The sequence below is a fragment of the Hyla sarda genome, chromosome 7, assembly GCF_029499605.1.
Source record: "Hyla sarda isolate aHylSar1 chromosome 7, aHylSar1.hap1, whole genome shotgun sequence".
NCBI lineage: Eukaryota > Metazoa > Chordata > Amphibia > Anura > Hylidae > Hyla > Hyla sarda.
The window spans coordinates 15,467,470-15,487,094 of record NC_079195.1 but is presented as its reverse complement, the minus strand read 5'-3'; the positions used below and the strand labels follow the sequence as shown (position 1 = coordinate 15,487,094).

The 19,625-nt window shown below is 42.4% G+C and overlaps 1 protein-coding gene across 7 annotated transcripts in view; it reads left to right on the top strand.

Annotated features, from left to right (window-relative positions):
- The window catches only part of ACSL5 (acyl-CoA synthetase long chain family member 5), a 107,164-nt gene that overhangs the window by 70,656 nt on the left and 16,883 nt on the right, over positions 1 to 19,625 (top strand). For all 7 annotated transcript variants that reach the window (XM_056530366.1, XM_056530365.1, XM_056530368.1 and 4 more), the window contains 6 exons: positions 3,312 to 3,344; positions 13,493 to 13,544; positions 13,750 to 13,823; positions 15,158 to 15,235; positions 17,424 to 17,558; positions 17,637 to 17,771. In XM_056530366.1, coding sequence (XP_056386341.1) covers positions 3,312 to 3,344; positions 13,493 to 13,544; positions 13,750 to 13,823; positions 15,158 to 15,235; positions 17,424 to 17,558; positions 17,637 to 17,771 — 507 coding nt within the window. The remainder of the gene's footprint in view (positions 1 to 3,311; positions 3,345 to 13,492; positions 13,545 to 13,749; positions 13,824 to 15,157; positions 15,236 to 17,423; positions 17,559 to 17,636; positions 17,772 to 19,625) is intronic.

The following is a 19,625-nucleotide window of genomic DNA, read 5'->3' as shown; positions in this document are numbered from 1 at the left end:
GCCCAGTGGGGTATGTACCAGTGCCTGTACATGTGTAGCATATTTTATTGAATTACAGTGATCCCTCAACTTACAATGGCCTCAACATACAATAGTTTCAACATACAATTGTCTTTTCTGGACCATCGTAAGTTGAAACCAGACTCAACATACAATGCTACCTACAGACCAGATCTGTGAAACCTGTGAATGGCTGGAAGAACCAACCAATCAGAATGGGCATTCACTGATAAAACCCCTGTATTACTGAAGTGCATGCACTGACTGGTGTCTGGTATTACATGTTCTCTTTACCTGTATTACTGAAGTGCATGCACTGACTGGTGTCTGGTAGCACCCCCTACAGTACAGGGAGGTAATACATGTTCTGTATTCTTTACCTGTATTACTGAAGTGTATGCACTGACTGGTGTCTGGTAGCGCCCTCTACAGTACAGGGAGGTATTACATGTTCTGTACTCTTTACCTGTATTACTGAAGTGTATGCACTGACTGGTGTCTGGTAGCGCCCCCTACAGTACAGGGAGGTATTATATGTTCTGTACTCTTTACCTGTATTACTGAAGTGTATGCACTGACTGGTGTCTGGTAGCGCCCCCTACAGTACAGGGAGGTATTACATGTTCTGTACTACTCTTTACCTGTATTACTGAAGTGCATGCACTGACTGGTGTCTGGTAGCGACCCCTACAGTACAGGGAGGTATTACATGTTCTGTACTCTTTACCTGTATTACTGAAGTGTATGCACTGACTGGTGTCAGGTAGCGCCCCCTGCAGTACAGGGAGGTATTACATGTTCTGTACTCTTTACCTGTATTACTGAAGTGTATGCACTGACTGGTGTCTGGTAGCGCCCCCTACAGTACAGGGAGGTATTACATGTTCTGTACTCTTTACCTGTATTACTGAAGTGTATGCACTGACAGGTGTCTGGTAGCACCCCCTACAGTACAGGGAGGTATTACATGTTCTGTACTCTTTACCTGTATTACTGAAGTGTATGCACTGACTGGTGTCTGGTAGCGCCCCCTACAGTACAGGGAGGTATTACATGTTCTGTACTCTTTACCTGTACCAGGGTTAGCTGCTCCTTTGGACACCAGGTGAGGGCGACTCCATGTTACTTTTTAGGACACTTTGTGTACTGTACAGGACCCCGAAGAAGCTACTGTCCTCTACGTAGACCAGTGTTTCCCAAGCAGGGTGGCCCCAGCTGTTGCAAAACTACAACTCCCAGCATGCCCGGACAGCCTTTGGCTGTCCGGGCATGCTGGGAGTTGTAGTTTTGCAACAGCTGGAGGCTCCCTGGTTGGGAAACACAGACATAGACAGTGATTACAGCTCCCAGCAGATCTTTCTTACTTTTATATGTAAGGATTTGCTTTATCTCTATTAGTTATCTACTTATTTATCTTTCATTCTCACTTTTTCCTATTTTTGGATGACATTTTGGGGGCTTCAGAACCAATTACCAGGTTTCCATAGAGTTCTGGTCTCAACATACAATGGTTTCAACATACAATGGTCGTCCCGGAATCAATTAATATTATAACTTGAGGGACCACTGTATATTTAATTACATTTTTGTACTAGTGATGCTGTTTTTTATTCATTAGTCCACACATATCATTATGCACCCTAGTTGGGGAGGTGCTTGAGGTAACAGCTATATATTTGACTTCTATTTTCTCTCTGACGCCGGTGGGGACCGGTCATAACTTTAACTACCTCGCACCTTTTGTCGTGCGCTGCACCATATTTGTAATTTACAAATCTGTTTAACTTTCTGGCACCAGTTGATTATATATATAAAAAATAAAAATGTTTTCCACCGGAGTACTCCTTTAACCCCTTAAAGACCAAGGACGTATGAGTACGTCCTTGGTCCCGCTCCCGTGATATAACGCGGGGTCCCACGGTGACCCCGCATCATATCACGGCGGGTGACGCCGGGACCCGCCTCTAATAACGCGCGGCACTGATCGCGGTGCCGCGCGCTATTAACCCTATTAACCCCACGCTCAAAGCTGAGCCACGCGGCTAAAAGTGAACGTAAAAGTGCCCGGCTAGCTCAGGGAGTTGTTCGGGATCGCCGCGGTATAATTGCAGCATCCCGAACAGCTGTACTACAGGAGGAAGGTCTCTTACCTTCTCCTGTGCTGTCCGATCGCTGATTGATTGCTCAAGCCTGAGATCCAGGCTTGGGCAATCAATCGCCGAAAACACTGATCAATGCATTCCTATGGAGATGCATCAATCAGTGTTAAAGATCAGTAAATGCAATGTTATTGCCCCCCCCCCCTGGGGGCTATAATATGGCATAAGAAAAGTGTAAAAAAAAAAAACATTAACCCCTTTGAATTATCCCTTCCCCTAATAAAGTTTGAATCACCCGGCATTTCCAATAATAATAATAAAAAAACAGTGTAAATAAAAACAAAAATAAACATATGTGGTATCGCCGCGTGCGGAAATGTCCGATTTAAAAAAATATACCGCAAATTAAACTGCACGGTCAATGGGGTACGCGCAAAAAAATTCCAAAAGTCCAAAATAGCGCATTTTTGGTCACTTTTTATATCATGAAAAGATTAATAAAAAGCGATCAAAAAGTCAGATCAATGCAAAAAATTGTACCGACGAAAACTTCAGATCACGACGCAAAAAATGAGCCCTCATATCGCCCCATACGCGGAAAAATAAAAAAGTTATAGGGGTCAGAAAATGACAATTTTAACCGTATACATTTTCCTGCATGTAGTTATGATTTTTTTCTGAAGCAATACAAAATCAAACTTATACAAGTAGGGGATCATTTTAACCGTATCGACATAGAGAATAAAAATAAGGTGTCATTTTTACCGGAAAATGTACTGCGTAGAAACGGAAGCCCCCAAAAGTTACAAAATGGCTGTATTTTTTCAATTTTGTCGCACAATGATTTTTTTCCTCTTTCGCCGTGGATTTTTGGGTAAAATGACTGATATCATTACAAAGTAGAATTAGTGGAGCAAAAAATAAGCCATAATACAGTTTTTAGGTGCAAAATTTTAAGAGTAATGATTTTTTAAAGGTAAGGAGGTAAAAAACGAAAGAGCAAAAACCGAAAAACGCCCGGTCCTTAAGGGGTTAATGGGAACAAAAACGAAGCTGCAGTGTAAAGCATGGGGGATGACAATGGAGCTATTCTGGAGTCATTCATTGTACATGGATTATACATGCAGTGTAAAGTATGGGGGATGGACTGAGCTGAACTGAGGGACAAAAGTGTTAAATGGGATCAGTGATATCTTCTGTCTTTCTTCTCAGTATATAGGAAAAGAAAACTTCAAGAAACCCGTGGTAAGTGGAAGATGGAAGCGACGGGTTCGGCAAATATATGTTATTCTTTGTATCATTCTTGGTAGATACTTTGTATCTTCCTACTGTATGGCTACATTATATATATTACACAAAGAATGATCTTTGCTGCACTGGATCATTCATTAAGTGTTCGTTCACACTACGGATCCGCCGCGGAAGGATCTCTGTATTCTGCCTTTACATGTGCCACAGTGCGATGTGCGAGTCGTCACGCGCATGCGCAGTATACTCGCACATTGCGGCAGCTCTCGGCCTAGCTCATAGAGCAGGGGGAGCGGCCACGATGTGTGAGAGTACACCGCGCATGCGCATGGCTTCAGTGAGTCTACACGTAGCGGAGTATTGAGATATGAGATAGAGAGATAGATATCCAATAAAAACAGCACCTCCAAGAGCAAATAGAAAAAAAGAATTCGGGGTGCCTGCATATTCCGAACCTCAGTCCACTGATTCTTCACTGTATAGAAAAATATATAAACAGCAAACCACAGGTATTCCACATCATGGAATAAATTCACTTTTTGGTTGAAGTCTACCTGTGGTGGGCTGCTTATCTATTTTTCTATAGATACATAGATAGATAGATATGAGATAGATAGATAGATAGATAGATATGAGATAGATAGATATGAAATAGATAGATATGAGATACATAGATAGATATGAAATAGATAGATATGAGATACATAGATAGATAGATAGATAGATAGCTATGAGATAAATAGATAGATAGATATGAGATAGATAGATAGATATGAGATAGATAGATAGATGGATATGAGATAGATGGATATGAGATAGATAGATAGATATGAGATAGATAGATAGATATGAGATAGATATGAGATAGATAGATAGATATGAGATAGATATGAGATAGATAGATAGATATGAGATAGATAGATATGAGATAGATAGATATGAGATAGATAGATAGATAGATAGATAGATATGAGATAGATAGATATGAGATAGATAGATATGAGATAGATAGATATGAGATAGATAGATATGAGATAGATAGATAGATAGATATGAGATAGATAGATATGAAATAGATGAATATGAGATAGATAGATAGATAGATATGAGATAGATAGATAGATAGATGTCACGATTCGGCTGGCAGGAGGTGGATCCTCTGTGTCGGAGAGGGATTGGCGTGGACCGTGTCGGTGGACCGGTTCTAAGTTGCTACTGGTATTCACCAGAGCCCGCCGCAAAGCGGGATGGTCTTGCAGCGGCGGTAGTGACCAGGTCGTATCCACCAGCAACGGCTCAACCTCTCTGACTGCTGAAGATAAGCGCGGTACAAGGGAGTAGACAAGAGCAAGGTCGGACGTAGCAGAAGGTCAGGGCAGGCAGCAAGGATCGTAGTCAGGGGCAACGGCAGGAGGTCTGGAACACAGGCTAGGAACACACAAGGGAACACTTTCTCTGGCACAATGGCAACAAGATCCGGCGAGGGAGTGCAGAGGAAGTGAGGTATAAGTAGGGAGTGCACAGGTGAGAATACTGATTAGGCCTGCTGCGCCAATCAGTGGCGCAGCGGCCCTTTAAATGGCAGAGACCCGGCGCGCGCGCGCCCTAAGGAGCGGGGCCGCGCGCGCCGGGACAACACAGACGGGGAACGGGTCAGGTACGGGAGCCGGGATGCGCATCGCGAGCGGGCGCGTCCCGCATCGCGAATCGCATCCCGGCTGGGAGTAATATCGCAGCGCACCCGGTCAGCAGGTCTGACCGGGGCGCTGCGAATGAGAGAACGCTGCGAGCGCTCCGGGGAGGAGCGGGGACCCGGAGCGCTCGGCGTAACAGTACCCCCCCCCCCCCCTTGGGTCTCCCCCTCTTTTTGGAGCCTGAGAACCTGAGGATAAGACTTTTGTCCAGGATGTTGTCCTCAGGTTCCCAGGATCTCTCCTCAGGGCCGCAATTCTCCCAGTCGACCAAGAAGAATCTTTCACCTCTGACCGTCTTGGATGCTAGAATCTCCTTCACAGAAAAGACGTCAGAAGATCCGGAAACTGGAGTGGGAGAAACAACTTTGGGAGAGAAGCGGTTAATGATGAGTGGTTTAAGGAGAGAGACATGGAAGGCATTGGGAATACGAAGAGAAGGAGGAAGAAGGAGTTTGTAAGAGACAGGGTTGATCTGGCACTTGATTTTGAAAGGACCAAGATAGCGTGGTCCCAGTTTGTAACTGGGGACACGAAAGCGGACATATTTAGCGGAGAGCCATACCTTGTCTCCGGGAGCAAAAATGGGGGGAGCTCTTCTTTTTTTATCAGCAAATCTTTTCATCCGGGATGAAGCCTGTAAAAGAGAATTTTTGGGTCTCTTTCCATATGGTGGAAAGATCACGAGTCACTTCATCCACAGCGGGCAAACCAGAGGGCAAGGGAGTAGGGAGGGGAGGAAGAGGGTGACGGCCGTACACCACGAAAAATGGGGATTTAGCAGAAGATTCGGAGACTCTGAAGTTGTATGAGAATTCGGCCCATGGTAGAAGATCTGCCCAGTCATCCTGGCGGGAGGAAACAAAATGCCGTAAATAGTCACCCAGGACCTGATTAACTCTTTCTACTTGCCCATTGGATTGGGGATGATAAGAAGAAGAGAAGTTTAATTTGATCTTGAGCTGTTTACAGAGGGCCCTCCAGAATTTAGACACGAATTGGACGCCTCTATCTGAGACGATCTGCGTGGGAAAACCGTGAAGGCGAAAAATGTGTACAAAAAATTGCTTTGCCAACTGAGGCGCTGAAGGAAGACCAGGAAGAGGAATAAAATGTGCCATCTTGGAGAATCGATCAACGACCACCCAAACAACTGTGTTGCCACGGGATGAGGGCAAGTCCGTAATAAAGTCCATACCAATCTGTGACCAAGGCTGTTCAGGAACAGGCAGAGGATGAAGGAGACCAGCAGGCTTCTGGCGAGGAGTCTTATCCCGGGCACAGACAGTACAGGCCCGCACGAAATCAATAACATCAGTCTCCAGAGTCGGCCACCAATAAAATCGAGAGATGAGTTGCAAGGATTTTTTGATGCCCACATGGCCTGCGAGGTGGGAGGAGTGTCCCCATTTGAGAATCCCGAGACGCTGGCGTGGAGAAACGAAGGTCTTCCCTGGAGGAGTTTGCCTGATGGAGGCTGGAGAAGTGGAGATCAGGCAGTCAGGAGGAATGATGTGTTGCGGAGAGAGCTCTACTTCAGAGGCATCAGAAGAACGAGAGAGGGCATCGGCCCTAATGTTCTTGTCAGCAGGGCGAAAATGGATTTCAAAGTTAAAACGGGCAAAGAACAACGACCACCTAGCCTGGCGAGGGTTCAGTCGTTGGGCAGACTGGAGATAGGAGAGATTCTTGTGATCAGTGTATATGATAACTGGATATTTGGATCCCTCCAGCAGATGCCTCCATTCCTCAAGCGCCAATTTAATGGCCAGTAGTTCTCGATCCCCGATGGAATAGTTTCTCTCCGCCGGGGAGAAGGTCCTAGAAAAAAACCCACAAGTAACAGCATGCCCGGAAGAATTTTTTTGTAGAATGACAGCTCCAGCTCCCACTGAGGAGGCATCTACCTCCAATAGGAAAGGTTTAGATGGGTCAGGTCTGGAGAGCACGGGAGCCGAAGAAAAGGCAGACTTGAGATGTTTAAATGCGTCTTCCGCTTGGGGGGACCAGGACTTGGGATTGGCATTTTTCTTGGTTAAAGCCACGATAGGAGCCACAATAGTGGAAAAGTGTGGAATAAACTGTCTGTAATAATTGGCGAACCCCAAAAAACGTTGGATAGCACGGAGTCCGGAGGGGCGTGGCCAATCTAAGACGGCAGAGAGTTTGTCTGGATCCATTTGTAGTCCCTGGCCAGAGACCAAGTATCCTAGGAAAGGAAGAGATAGACATTCAAAGAGACATTTCTCCATTTTGGCATAAAGTTGATTGTCACGAAGTCTCTGAAGAACCATGCGGACATGCTGGCGGTGTTCTTCTAAGTTGGCAGAAAAAATCAGAATATCGTCCAGATAAACCACAACACAGGAATATAGGAGATCACAAAAAATGTCATTAACAAAGTCTTGGAAGACGGCAGGGGCGTTGCATAGGCCAAAGGGCATGACCAGATACTCAGTGTCCATCTCTGGTGTTAAATGCAGTCTTCCATTCGTCCCCCTCCCTGATGCGGATGAGATTATAAGCACCTCTTAAGTCCAGTTTGGTAAAGATGTGGGCACCTTGTAAGCGATCAAAGAGTTCCGAGATAAGAGGTAAGGGGTAGCGTTTTTTTACCGTGATTTTATTACGTCCGTGGTAATCAATACAAGGACGTAGGGAGCCATCTTTTTTGGACACAAAAAAAAATCCAGCTCCGGCAGGAGAGGAGGACTTGCGGATAAACCCCTTTTTTAAATTCTCCTGGATGTACTCCGACATGGCAAGAGTCTCAGGAGCAGACAGAGGATAGATTCTGCCCCGGGGTGGAGTAGTACCTGGGAGGAGGTCAATAGGACAGTCATAAGGCCTGTGAGGAGGCAAAGTCTCAGCTCGCTTTTTGCAAAAAACGTCAGAATAGTCCATATAAACCTTAGGAAGACCGGATACAGGGGGAACCACAGGGTCACGGCAAGGAGTACTGGGAACCGATTTAAGACAGTCCTTGTGACAAGAAGTACCCCAGTTCTTGATTTCTCCTGTGGACCAATCAAGGGTTGGGGAATGGCGTTGAAGCCACGGTAATCCAAGAAGAATTTCAGAAGTGCAGTTGGAGAGGACCAAAAATTCAATTTTTTCGTGATGAGGTCCGATGCACATTAGGATAGGTTCCGTGCGGTAACGCACGGTACAGTCCAATCTTTCATTGTTAACAGAATTGATGTAGAGGGGTCTGGCGAGACTGGTCACCGGGATGTTGAACCTGTTGATGAGAGAGGCCAAAATAAAATTTCCTGCAGATCCGGAATCCAAGAAGGCCATAGCAGAGAAGGAGAAGGTAGAGGAAGATATCCGCACAGGCACAGTAAGGCGTGGAGAAGCAGAGTAGACATCAAGAGATGTTTCACCTTTGTGCGGAGTCAGCGTACGTCTTTCCAGGCGGGGAGGACGGATAGGACAATCCTTCAAGAAGTGTTCGGTACCGGCACAGTACAGGCACAGGTTCTCCATGCGGCGTCGTGTCCTCTCTTGAGGTGTCAAGCGAGACCGGTCAACTTGCATAGCCTCCACGGCGGGAGGCACAGGAACGGATTGCAGAGGACCAGAGGAGCCGAGGAGAAGAAACGCCTCGTGCGAACAGAGTCCATATCCTGGCGGAGCTCCTGACGCCTTTCGGAAAAACGCATGTCAATGCGGGTGGCAAGATGAATAAGTTCATGCAGGTTAGCAGGAATTTCTCGTGCGGCCAGCACATCTTTAATGTTACTGGATAGGCCTTTTTTAAAGGTCGCGCAGAGGGCCTCATTATTCCAGGATAATTCGGAGGCAAGAGTACGGAATTGGATGGCATACTCGCCAACGGAAGAATTACCCTGGACCAGGTTCAGCAGGGCAGTCTCAGCAGAAGAGGCTCGGGCAGGTTCCTCAAAGACACTTCGAATCTCCGTGAAGAAGGAGTGTACCGAGGCAGTGACAGGGTCATTGCGGTCCCAGAGCGGTGTGGCCCATGACAGAGCTTTCCCAGACAGAAGGCTGACTACGAAAGCCACCTTAGACCTTTCAGTTGGAAACTGGTCCGACATCATCTGCAAGTGCAGGGAACATTGCGAAAGAAAGCCACGGCAAAACTTAGAGTCCCCATCAAATTTATCCGGCAAGGATAATCGTAAGCCGGAAGCGGCCACTCGCTGCGGAGGAGGTGCAGGAGCTGGCGGAGGAGATTGTTGCTGGAGCTGTGGTAATAGCTGCTGTAGCATCACGGTCAGTTGAGACAGCTGGTGACCTTGTTGCGCTATCTGTTGCGACTGCTGGGCGACCACCGTGGTGAGGTCGGCGACAACTGGCAGTGGGACTTCAGCGGGATCCATGGCCGGATCTACTGTCACGATTCGGCTGGCAGGAGGTGGATCCTCTGTGCCAGAGAGGGATTGGCGTGGACCGTGCTGGTGGACCGGTTCTAAGTTGCTACTGGTATTCACCAGAGCCCGCCGCAAAGCGGGATGGTCTTGCAGCGGCGGTAGTGACCAGGTCGTATCCACCAGCAACGGCTCAACCTCTCTGACTGCTGAAGATAAGCGCGGTACAAGGGAGTAGACAAGAGCAAGGTCGGACGTAGCAGAAGGTCAGGGCAGGCAGCAAGGATCGTAGTCAGGGGCAACGGCAGGAGATCTGGAACACAGGCTAGGAACACACAAGGAAACGCTTTCACTGGCACAATGGCAACAAGATCCGGCGAGGGAGTGCAGGGGAAGTGAGGTATAAGTAGGGAGTGCACAGGTGAGAATACTGATTAGGCCTGCTGCGCCAATCAGTGGCGCAGCGGCCCTTTAAATGGCAGAGACCCGGCGCGCGCGCGCCCTAAGGAGCTGGGCCGCGCGCGCCGGGACAACACAGACGTGGAACGGGTCAGGTACGGGAGCCGAGATGCGCATCGCGAGCGGGCGCGTCCCGCATCGCGAATCACATCCCGGCTGGGAGTAATATCGCAGCGCACCCGGTCAGCAGGTCTGACCGGGGCGCTGCGAATTAGAGAACGCTGCGAGCGCTCCGGGGAGGAGCGGGGACCCGGAGCGCTCGGCGTAACAATAGATATGAGATAGATAGATATGAGATAGATAGATATGAGATAGATAGATGGATATGAGATAGATATGAGATAGATAGATAGATATGAGATAGATAGATAGATATGAGATAGATAGATAGATAGATATGAGATAGATAGATAGATAGATATGAGATAGATAGATATGAGATAGATAGATGGATATGAGATAGATAGATAGATATGAGATAGATAGATATGAGATAGATAGATATGAGATAGATATGAGATAGATAGATATGAAATAGATAGATATGAGATAGATAGATAGATATGAAATAGATAGATATGAGATAGATAGATAGTTATGAGATAGATAGATAGATATGAGATAGATAGATATGAGATAGATATGAGATAGATAGATATGAGATAGATAGATAGATAGATAGATATGAGATAGATAGAGTCATGGCCGTAAATGTTGGCACCCCTGAAATTTTTCTAGAAAATGAAGTATTTCTCACAGAAAAGGATTGCAGTAACACATGTCTTTCTATACACACGTTTATTCCCTTTGGAGGGTATTTATCATTGCATATACACATCTTTTATTGCGCACTATTGTCGCATTTCCACTGAGACATTGCGATTTGCGACTTTTCATTGCGCCTTTGTCATTACGTCGTTTTCAGGTTCCGACTGCAAATCAACTTTTGATAGCTTCTTTTTTGCAGTGGTCGGGAATTTACTATTAGCGCCTTTCATACTTTGTCATAAAAATGGTTACTAATACCGCAATTTTGTCACAATTCAAAGTCATTTTTAAACTGACATAAAAAAGTGCCATACCATCAGTTTTGGCTAGTAAACACCCATAAACGCCAAAGTTACGATATAGCGTGCGACAAATGATAAATTTGGCGCAAGTCCGTTGAAAACACCGCAAAAAAATAGGGTAAAAAATTACATAGAACAACGAGTTTTGATAAATACCCCCCTTTGTGTGTACAGGAACTAAACCAAAAAAAGAAGGAAAAAAAGCAAATTGGACATAATGTCACCAAACTCCAAAATGGGCTGGACAAAATTATTGGCACCCTTTCAAAATTGTGGAAAAATAAGATTGTTTCAAGCATATGATGCTCCTTTATACTCACCTGGGGCAAGTTATAGGTGTGGGCAATATAAAAATCACAACTGAAAGCAGATAATAAGGAGAGAAGTTCACTTAGTCTTTGCATTGCGTGTCTGTGTGTGCCACACTAAGCATGGACAACAGAAAGAGGAGAAGAGAACTGTCTGAGGACTTGAGAACCAACATTGTGGAAAAATATCAACAATCTCAAGGTTACAAGTCCATCTCCAGAGATCTAGATTTGCCTTTGTCCACAGTGCACAACAATATCAAGAAGTTTACAACCCATGGCACTGTAGCTAATCTCCCTGGGCGTGGACGGAAGAGAAAAATTTATAAAAGATGTCAATGCAGGATAGTCCGGATGGTGGATAAGCAGCCCCAAACAAGTTCCAAAGATATTCAAGCTGTCCTGCAGGCTCAGGGAGCATCAGTGTCAGCGCGAACTATGTGTTGACATTTAAATGAAATGAAACGTATGGCAGAAGACCCAGGAGGACCCCGCTATGGAGGAGACCCAGGAGGACCCCACTATGGAGGAGACCCAGGAGGACCCCGCTATGGAGGAGACCCAGGAGGACCCCACTATGGAGGAGACCCAGGAGGACGCCACTATGGAGGAGACCCAGGAGGACCCCACTATGGAGGAGACCCAGGAGGACGCCACTATGGAGGAGACCCAGGAGGACCCCACTATGGAGGAGACCCAAGAGGACCCCACTATGGAGGAGACCCAGGAGGACCCCACTATGGAGGAGATCCAGGAGGACCCCACTATGGAGGAGACCCAAGAGGACCCCACTATGGAGGAGACCCAGGAGGACCCCACTATGGAGGAGACCCAGGAGGACCCCACTGCTGACACAGAGACACAAAAAAGCAAGACTACATTTTCCCAAAATGAAATTGAGTAACCAAAATCCTTCTGGGAAAACGTCTTGTGGATAGATGAGACCAAGATAGAGCTTTTTGGTAAAGCCCATCATTCTACTGTTTACCGAAAACGGAATGAGGCCTACAAAGAAAAGAACACAGTACCTACAGTGAAATATGGTGGAGGTCAATGATGTTTTGGGTTGTTTTGCTGCCTCTGGCACTGGGGGCCTTGAATGTGTACAAGACATCATGAAATCTGAGGATTACCAATGGATTTTGGGTCGCACTGTACAGCCCAGTGTCAGAAAGCTGGGTTTGTGTCCGAGATCTTGGGTCTTCCAGCAGGACAATGACCCCAAACATACGTCAAAAAGCCCCAGAAATGGATGACAACAAAGCGCTGGAGAGTTCTGAAGTGGCAGCAATGAGTCCAGATCTAAATCCCATTGATCACCTGTGGAGAGATCTTATAATTACTGTTGGGAAAAGGCGCCGTCCAATAAGAGACCGGGAGCAGTTTGTAAAGGAAGAGTGGTCCAACATTCCGGCTGAGAGGTGTGAGAAGCTTATTGATAGTTATAGGAAGCCACTGATTTCAGTTATTTTATCCAAAGGGTGTGCAACTAAATATTAAGTTACGGGTGCCAATAATTTTGTCCAACACACAAAGGGAATAAACATGTGTATAGCAAAACATGTGTTACTGCAATCCTTTCCTGTGAGAAATACTTGATTTAATTGAAAAATTTCAGGGGTCCAACATTTACGGCCATGACTGTAGATGGATATGAGATAGATAGATATCAGATAGATGAGATAGATAGATATGAGATAGATAGATATGAGATAGATAGATATGAGATAGATAGATATGAGATAGATAGATAGATATGAGATAGATAGATATGAGATAGATAGATATGAGATAGATAGATAGATATGAGATAGATAGATATGAGATAGATAGATATGAGATAGATAGATAGATATGAGATATATATGAAATAGATAGATATGAGATAGATAGATATGAGATAGATAGATAGATAGATAGATAGATATGAGATAGATAGATAGATATGAGATAGATAGATAGATATGAGATATATAGATAGATATGAGATAGATAGATAGATATGAGATAGATATGAGATAGATAGATAGATATGAGATAGATATGAAATAGATAGATAGATATGAAATAGATAGATAGATATGAGATAGATAGATATGAAATAGATAGATAGATATGAGATAGATAGATAGATATGAGATACATAGATAGATATGAGATAGATAGATAGATAGATATGAGATACATAGATAGATATGAGATAGATAGATATGAGATATACAGATAAATAGATAGATGTTGGGAGTTATTGTCAGCTCATTCCTCTTTCATTCCCTTTTCCAGCCCCCCAATCCTGATGATCTGTGTCTGATCTGTTTCACTAGTGGGACGACAGGTAGGAGATACAGAATGAACAGTGTTTTTTGAGAATTTACTGATTTTACCAGCATTGACCTCCAGCCCCAATGATCTTCTCTGTACTGTGGAAAGTATCTGCCCCCTATTACTGCTGCTTGTTCCCTCCAGCCTCCTGTGATACCAATGGGGGACCCCCCACCCTTAGGGTTTCCAGTACTAAGTTATATTATGTTTTCCACCAGGTGACCCTAAAGGGGCACTGCTCAGCCATAAGAATGTTGTAGCTGATACCAGCAGTTTCCTGAAAACCACAGAAGTAAGTGACTGACATATTACCATATAAACAATGAGAGCTAAAGGGGTTAAAGGGGTTATCCAGGAAAAAACTTTTTTATGTATATCAACTGGCTCCAGAAAGGTAAACAGATTTGTAAATGACTTCTATTAAAAAATCTTAATCCTTTCAGTACTTATGAGATTCTGAAGTTAAGGTTGTTCTTTTCTGTCTAAGTGCTCTCTGATGACACCTGTCTCGGGAACCACCCAGTTTAGAAGAGGTTTGCTATGGGAATTTGCTTCTAAACTGGGCATTTCCCGAGACACGTGTCATCAGAGAGGATTTAGACAGAAAAGAACAACCTTAACTTCAGAATCTCATAAGTACTGAAAGGATTAAGATTTTTTAATAGATGTAATTTACAAATATGTTTAACTTTCTGGAGCCAGTTGATATAGAAAAAAAAAAGTATTTTTCCTGGATAACCCCTTTAATGTCATTAGTTTAGACTCTATCTATCTATTTGTCATATCTATCTATCTATTCATATCTATCTATCTGTCTATTTATCTATCTCATATCTATCTATCTCATATCTATCTATTTATCTCATCTATCTATCTACCTCATATTTATCTATCTCATATCTATATCTATCTCATATTTATCTATCTGTCTATTTATCTCTCTCATAACTATCTATCTTTCTCATATCTATCTATCTCATATCTATCTATCTATCTCATATCTATCTATCTATCTCATATCTATCTTTCTCATATCTATCTATCTCATATCTACCTATCTATCTCATATGTATCTATCTATTTATCTCATATATATATATATATATATATATATATATTTATATATCTCTCTCATATCTATCTATCTATCTCATATCTATCTATATCTATCTCATATCTATCTATTTATCTCATATCTATCTATCTCATATCTATCTATCTCATATCTATCTATTTATCTCATATCTATCTATCCCATTTCTATCTCTCTCATATCTATCTATCTCATATGTATCTATATCATATCTATCTGTCTCATGTGTTTGTCTATAGCCAAGCAACTGGTACAATGTTTAGTGGTCTCACAGAGTGGCAGTGCACATTTTCACCAGCTCTTGTGATCCGTGGGGGTCTTGGTGATCAGGCAGATAGGTGTCCATTATATAAAACCCCTTTAATAACAGAATGATTTTGAACTGAATGAAGTGACTGACTCCCTGCAGAATGTTTGGTTCCATGATTTCCACATCTCCTATAAGTCCACCTGTTATGGTCATTGTCCAGGGTCATGTGGTCAGTTGTGTTTTCACCTGTTCATTGACTTTTTACCTTTGTCGTACTGTACAGAGCACCTTTGCCCCGCTGACCTCCGACATATCAATATCTTATCTGCCGATGGCGCACATGTTTGAGCGGGTGGTTCAGGTAAGGACGCTATCCAGTGCCAGGGCTGAGGGTGTCATTGTGTAAGACATCTGATGACCTTTGGGCACCCGAAACACAACTTTGTTGTATCCTCATAAGGGTAGATGCAGATAAAAAGATGTCATGTTCTTGAGGTCTAGGAGCAAGTACCACTATTCCTGGTTGTCATGGCATAAATAATATATTTACTGTTCTTTTAGAAGGAGTAAGGAATACTATAACTGGTGGTCTAGAAGTAAATACTAATATTTCTGGTGGTCTAGAAGTAATTAGTCTTATTACTGGATGTCTATGAGCAAGTGATATTATTCCTGGTGGTCTAGGAGTAAGTTATATTATTCCTGGAGGTCTATAAGTAAGTTATATTATTCCTGGAGGTCTAGGAGTAAGTTATATTATTCCTGGAGGTCTAGGAGTAAGTTATATTATTCCTGGTGGTCTAGGAGTAAGTTATATTATTCCTGGTGATCTAGTAGTAAGTGATATTATTCCTGGTGGTCTAGAAGTAATTAATATTATTGCTGGATGTCTATGAGCAAGTGATATTATTTCTGGTGGTTTAGTAGTAAGTAATACTATTTCTGGTGGTCTAGGAGTAATATTATTCCTGATGATCTAGGAGTAAGTTATATTATTCCTGGTGGCCTATGAGTAACTAATATTATTCCTGGTAATCTCGGATTAAGTTAGATTATTCCTGATGATCTAGGAGTAATTAATATTATTCCTGGTGGTCGTCTAGGAGTAAATTATATTATTCCTGGTGATCTAGAAGTAAGTTAGATTATTCCTGATGATCTAGGAGTAAGTAATATTATTCCTGATGATCTAGGAGTAATTCATATTATTCCTGGTGATCTAGGAGTAAATTAGATTATTCCTGATGATCTAGGAGTAAGTAATATTATTCCTGGTATTCTAGGAGTGAGTAATATTATTCATGGTGGTCTAGGAGTAAGTAATATTATTCCTGGTATTCTAGGAGTAAGTAATATTATTCCTGGTATTCTAGGAGTGAGTAATATTATTCCTGGTATTCTAGGAGTAAGTTAGATTATTCCTGATGATCTAGGAGTAGGTAATATTATTCCTGATGATCTAGGAGTAATTAATATTATTCCTGGTGGTCTAGGAGTAAGTAATATTATTCCTGGTGATCTAGTAATAAATTATATTATTCCTGGTGATCTAGGAGTAAATTAGATTATTCCTGATGATCTAGGAGTAAGTAATATTATTCCTGGTATTCTAGGAGTGAGTAATATTATTCATGGTGGTCTAGGAGTAAGTAATATTATTCCTGGTATTCTAAGAGTAAGTAATATTATTCCTGGTGATCTAGGAGTAAGTAATATTATTCCTGGTGATCTAGGAGTAATTAATATAATACCTGGATGTCTATGAGTAAATTATATTATTCCTGATAGTCTAGGAGTTAGTAATATTATAACTGGTGGTAAAGAAGTAAAAACTACTGTTCCTGGTGGTCTAGGAGTAAGTGATATTATTCTTCTTGGTCTATGAGTAATTAATAATATTCCTGATGGTTAAGTGGTAAGTAATATTAATCGTTGTGGCCTAGGAGTAGGTTATATTATTCCTGGTGGTCTAGGAGTAAGTTATATTATTCCTTTTGGTCTAGGAGGAAGTTAAATTATTCCTGGTGGTCCAGGAGTAAGTAATACTATTCCTGGTGGTCTAGGATTAAGTAATATTATTACTGGTGTTTTAGGAGTAATTAATATTATAACTGGTGGTATAGGAGTAAATAATAGTATTCCTAGTGGTCTAAGAGTAAGTAAAGTTATTCCTGTGGTCTAGAAGTGAGTGATATTTTTCGAGGTGGTCTAGGAGTAAATGTTAGTATTCCTGGTGGTCTAGGAGTTAGTAATATTATTCCTGTTTGTCTTAGGTTTAATATACTATCCTAAAAAATAAATCCTTTAAATTATATCCCGTTTCTTGTAGGGTAAAAATAAATTAATAATATCCCTGGTGGTCTAGAAGTTAGTAAGAATATCTTTGGTGGTCCCAGGCTTAATAATAATGTGCCAGGAGGTTTAGTGAATGCAGCATTATGTCTCTGGTGGTCACTAAGCTTACTATAAGAAGAGTCTCTGATTTATGTCTCTTTTCTTATAATATGATCCAGTATTATTTTTGTTTTATTTTGGGTTTCCTTTGACAGACAGTGGTCTTCTGCTCCGGCGCCAAAGTTGGCTTTTTTCAGGGTGATATTCGACTCCTGACTGATGATATGAAAGTGCTGAGGCCGACTGTTTTCCCCACAGTCCCCAGACTGCTGAACCGGATTTATGACAAGGTACAGGAGGGGACAATCTCCCATAGACAAGTATTAGGCGTCCAACATTGTAACAGCTCGAAAATTCTCTCTTCATAGATACAAAGTGGGGCCACGACTCCGACCAAGAAATTCCTGCTGGATTTTGCTGTAACTTGTAAGTTCGCCGAGGTGAAGAAAGGAATCATCAGGAACGACAGCATTTGGGATAAATTAATATTCAAGAAAGTTCAGGTAAGTTGCAATAAACAATAAACAGAAATGGTAAGAAAACTATTGAAACATTCTCTGCATACAATACATAATGCAGCACAATTTTGTAGCTAACACTGGTGATGCACTGGATATCTATACTTATTCAGGACATTTCTAATATCCATTGTAGTCCAGGGGTTCAGTAACAACATAATAATATCCCTGATAGGCCAGTGGCACAATGATAACATCCCTGGTAGACCAGTGGTCAATAATAACATCCCTGGTAGATGAGTGGTTAAATAAGAACATCCCTGGTAGTTCAGTGGTCAATAATAACACCCCAGGTAGATGAGTGGTTAATAATAACATCCCTGGTAGATGAATGGTTAAATAAGAACATCCCTGGTAGACCAGCGGTCAATAATAACATCCCTGGTAGTTCAGTGGTCAATAATAACATCCCTGGTAGATGAGTGGTTAATAATAACATCCCTGGTAGACTAGTGGTCAATAATAACATCCCTGGTAGATGAGTGGTTAAATAAGAACATCCCTGGTAGACCAGCGGTCAATAATAATATCCCTGGTAGTTCAGTGGTCAATAATAACATCCCTGGTAGATGAGTGGTTAATAATAACATCCCTGGTAGACTAGTGGTCAATAATAACATCCCTGGTAGATGAGTGGTTAAATAAGAAGATCCCTGGTAGACCAGTGGTCAATAATAACATTCCTGGTAATTCAGTGGTTCATTAATACAATTCCTGATAGGCCAGTGCTTCAATAATAACATCCCTGGTAGATGAGTGGTTAAATAATAACATCCCTGGTAGACCAGAGGTCAGTAATAACATCCCTGGTAGACCAGAGGCTCAGTAATAACATCCCTGGTAGTTCAGTGGTAATTAATAACATCCCTGGTAGTTCAGTGGTAATTAATAACATCCCTGGTAGTTCAGTGGTAATTAATAACATCCCTGGTAGTTCAGTGTTAATTAATAACATCCCTGGTAGTTTGGTGGTAATTAATATCATCCCTGGTAGTTTGGTGATAATTCATAACATCTCTGGTAGTTCAGTGGTAATTAATAACATCCCTGGTAGTTCAGTGGTAATTAATAACATCCCTGGTAGTTTGGTGGTAATTAATACATCCCTGGTAGTTTGGTGGTAATTAATAACATCCCTGGTAGTTCAGTGGTAATTAATAACATCCCTGGTAGTTCAGTGGTAATTAATAACATCCCTGGTAGTTTGGTGGTACTTAATACATCCCTGGTAGTTTGGTGGTAATTAATAACATCCCTCGTATTTCAGTGGTAATTAATAATATCCCTGGTAGTTCAGTGGTAATTAATAACATCCCTGGTAGTTCAGTGGTAATTAATAACATCCCTGGTAGTTTGGTGGTAATTAATAACATCCCTGGTAGTTCGGTGGTAATTAATAACATCCCTGGTAGTTTGGTGGTAATTCATAACATCTCTTGTAGTTCAGTGATAATTAATAACATCCCTGGTAGTTCAGTGGTAATTAATAACATCCCTGGTAGTTTGGTGGTAATTCATAACATCTCTTGTAGTTCAGTGGTAATTAATAACATCCCTGGTAGTTTGGTGGTAATTAATAACATCCCTGGTAGTTTGGTGGTAATTAATAACATCCCTGGTAGTTCAGTGGTAATTAATAACATCCCTGGTAGTTCAGTGGTAATTAATAACATCCCTGGTAGTTCAGTGGTAATTAATAACATCCCTGGTAGTTCAGTGGTAATTAATAACATCCCTGGTAGATGAGTGGTTAAATAAGAACATCCCTGGTAGTTCAGTGGTCAATAATAACACCCCAGGTAGATGAGTGGTTAATAATAACATCCCTGGTAGATGAAT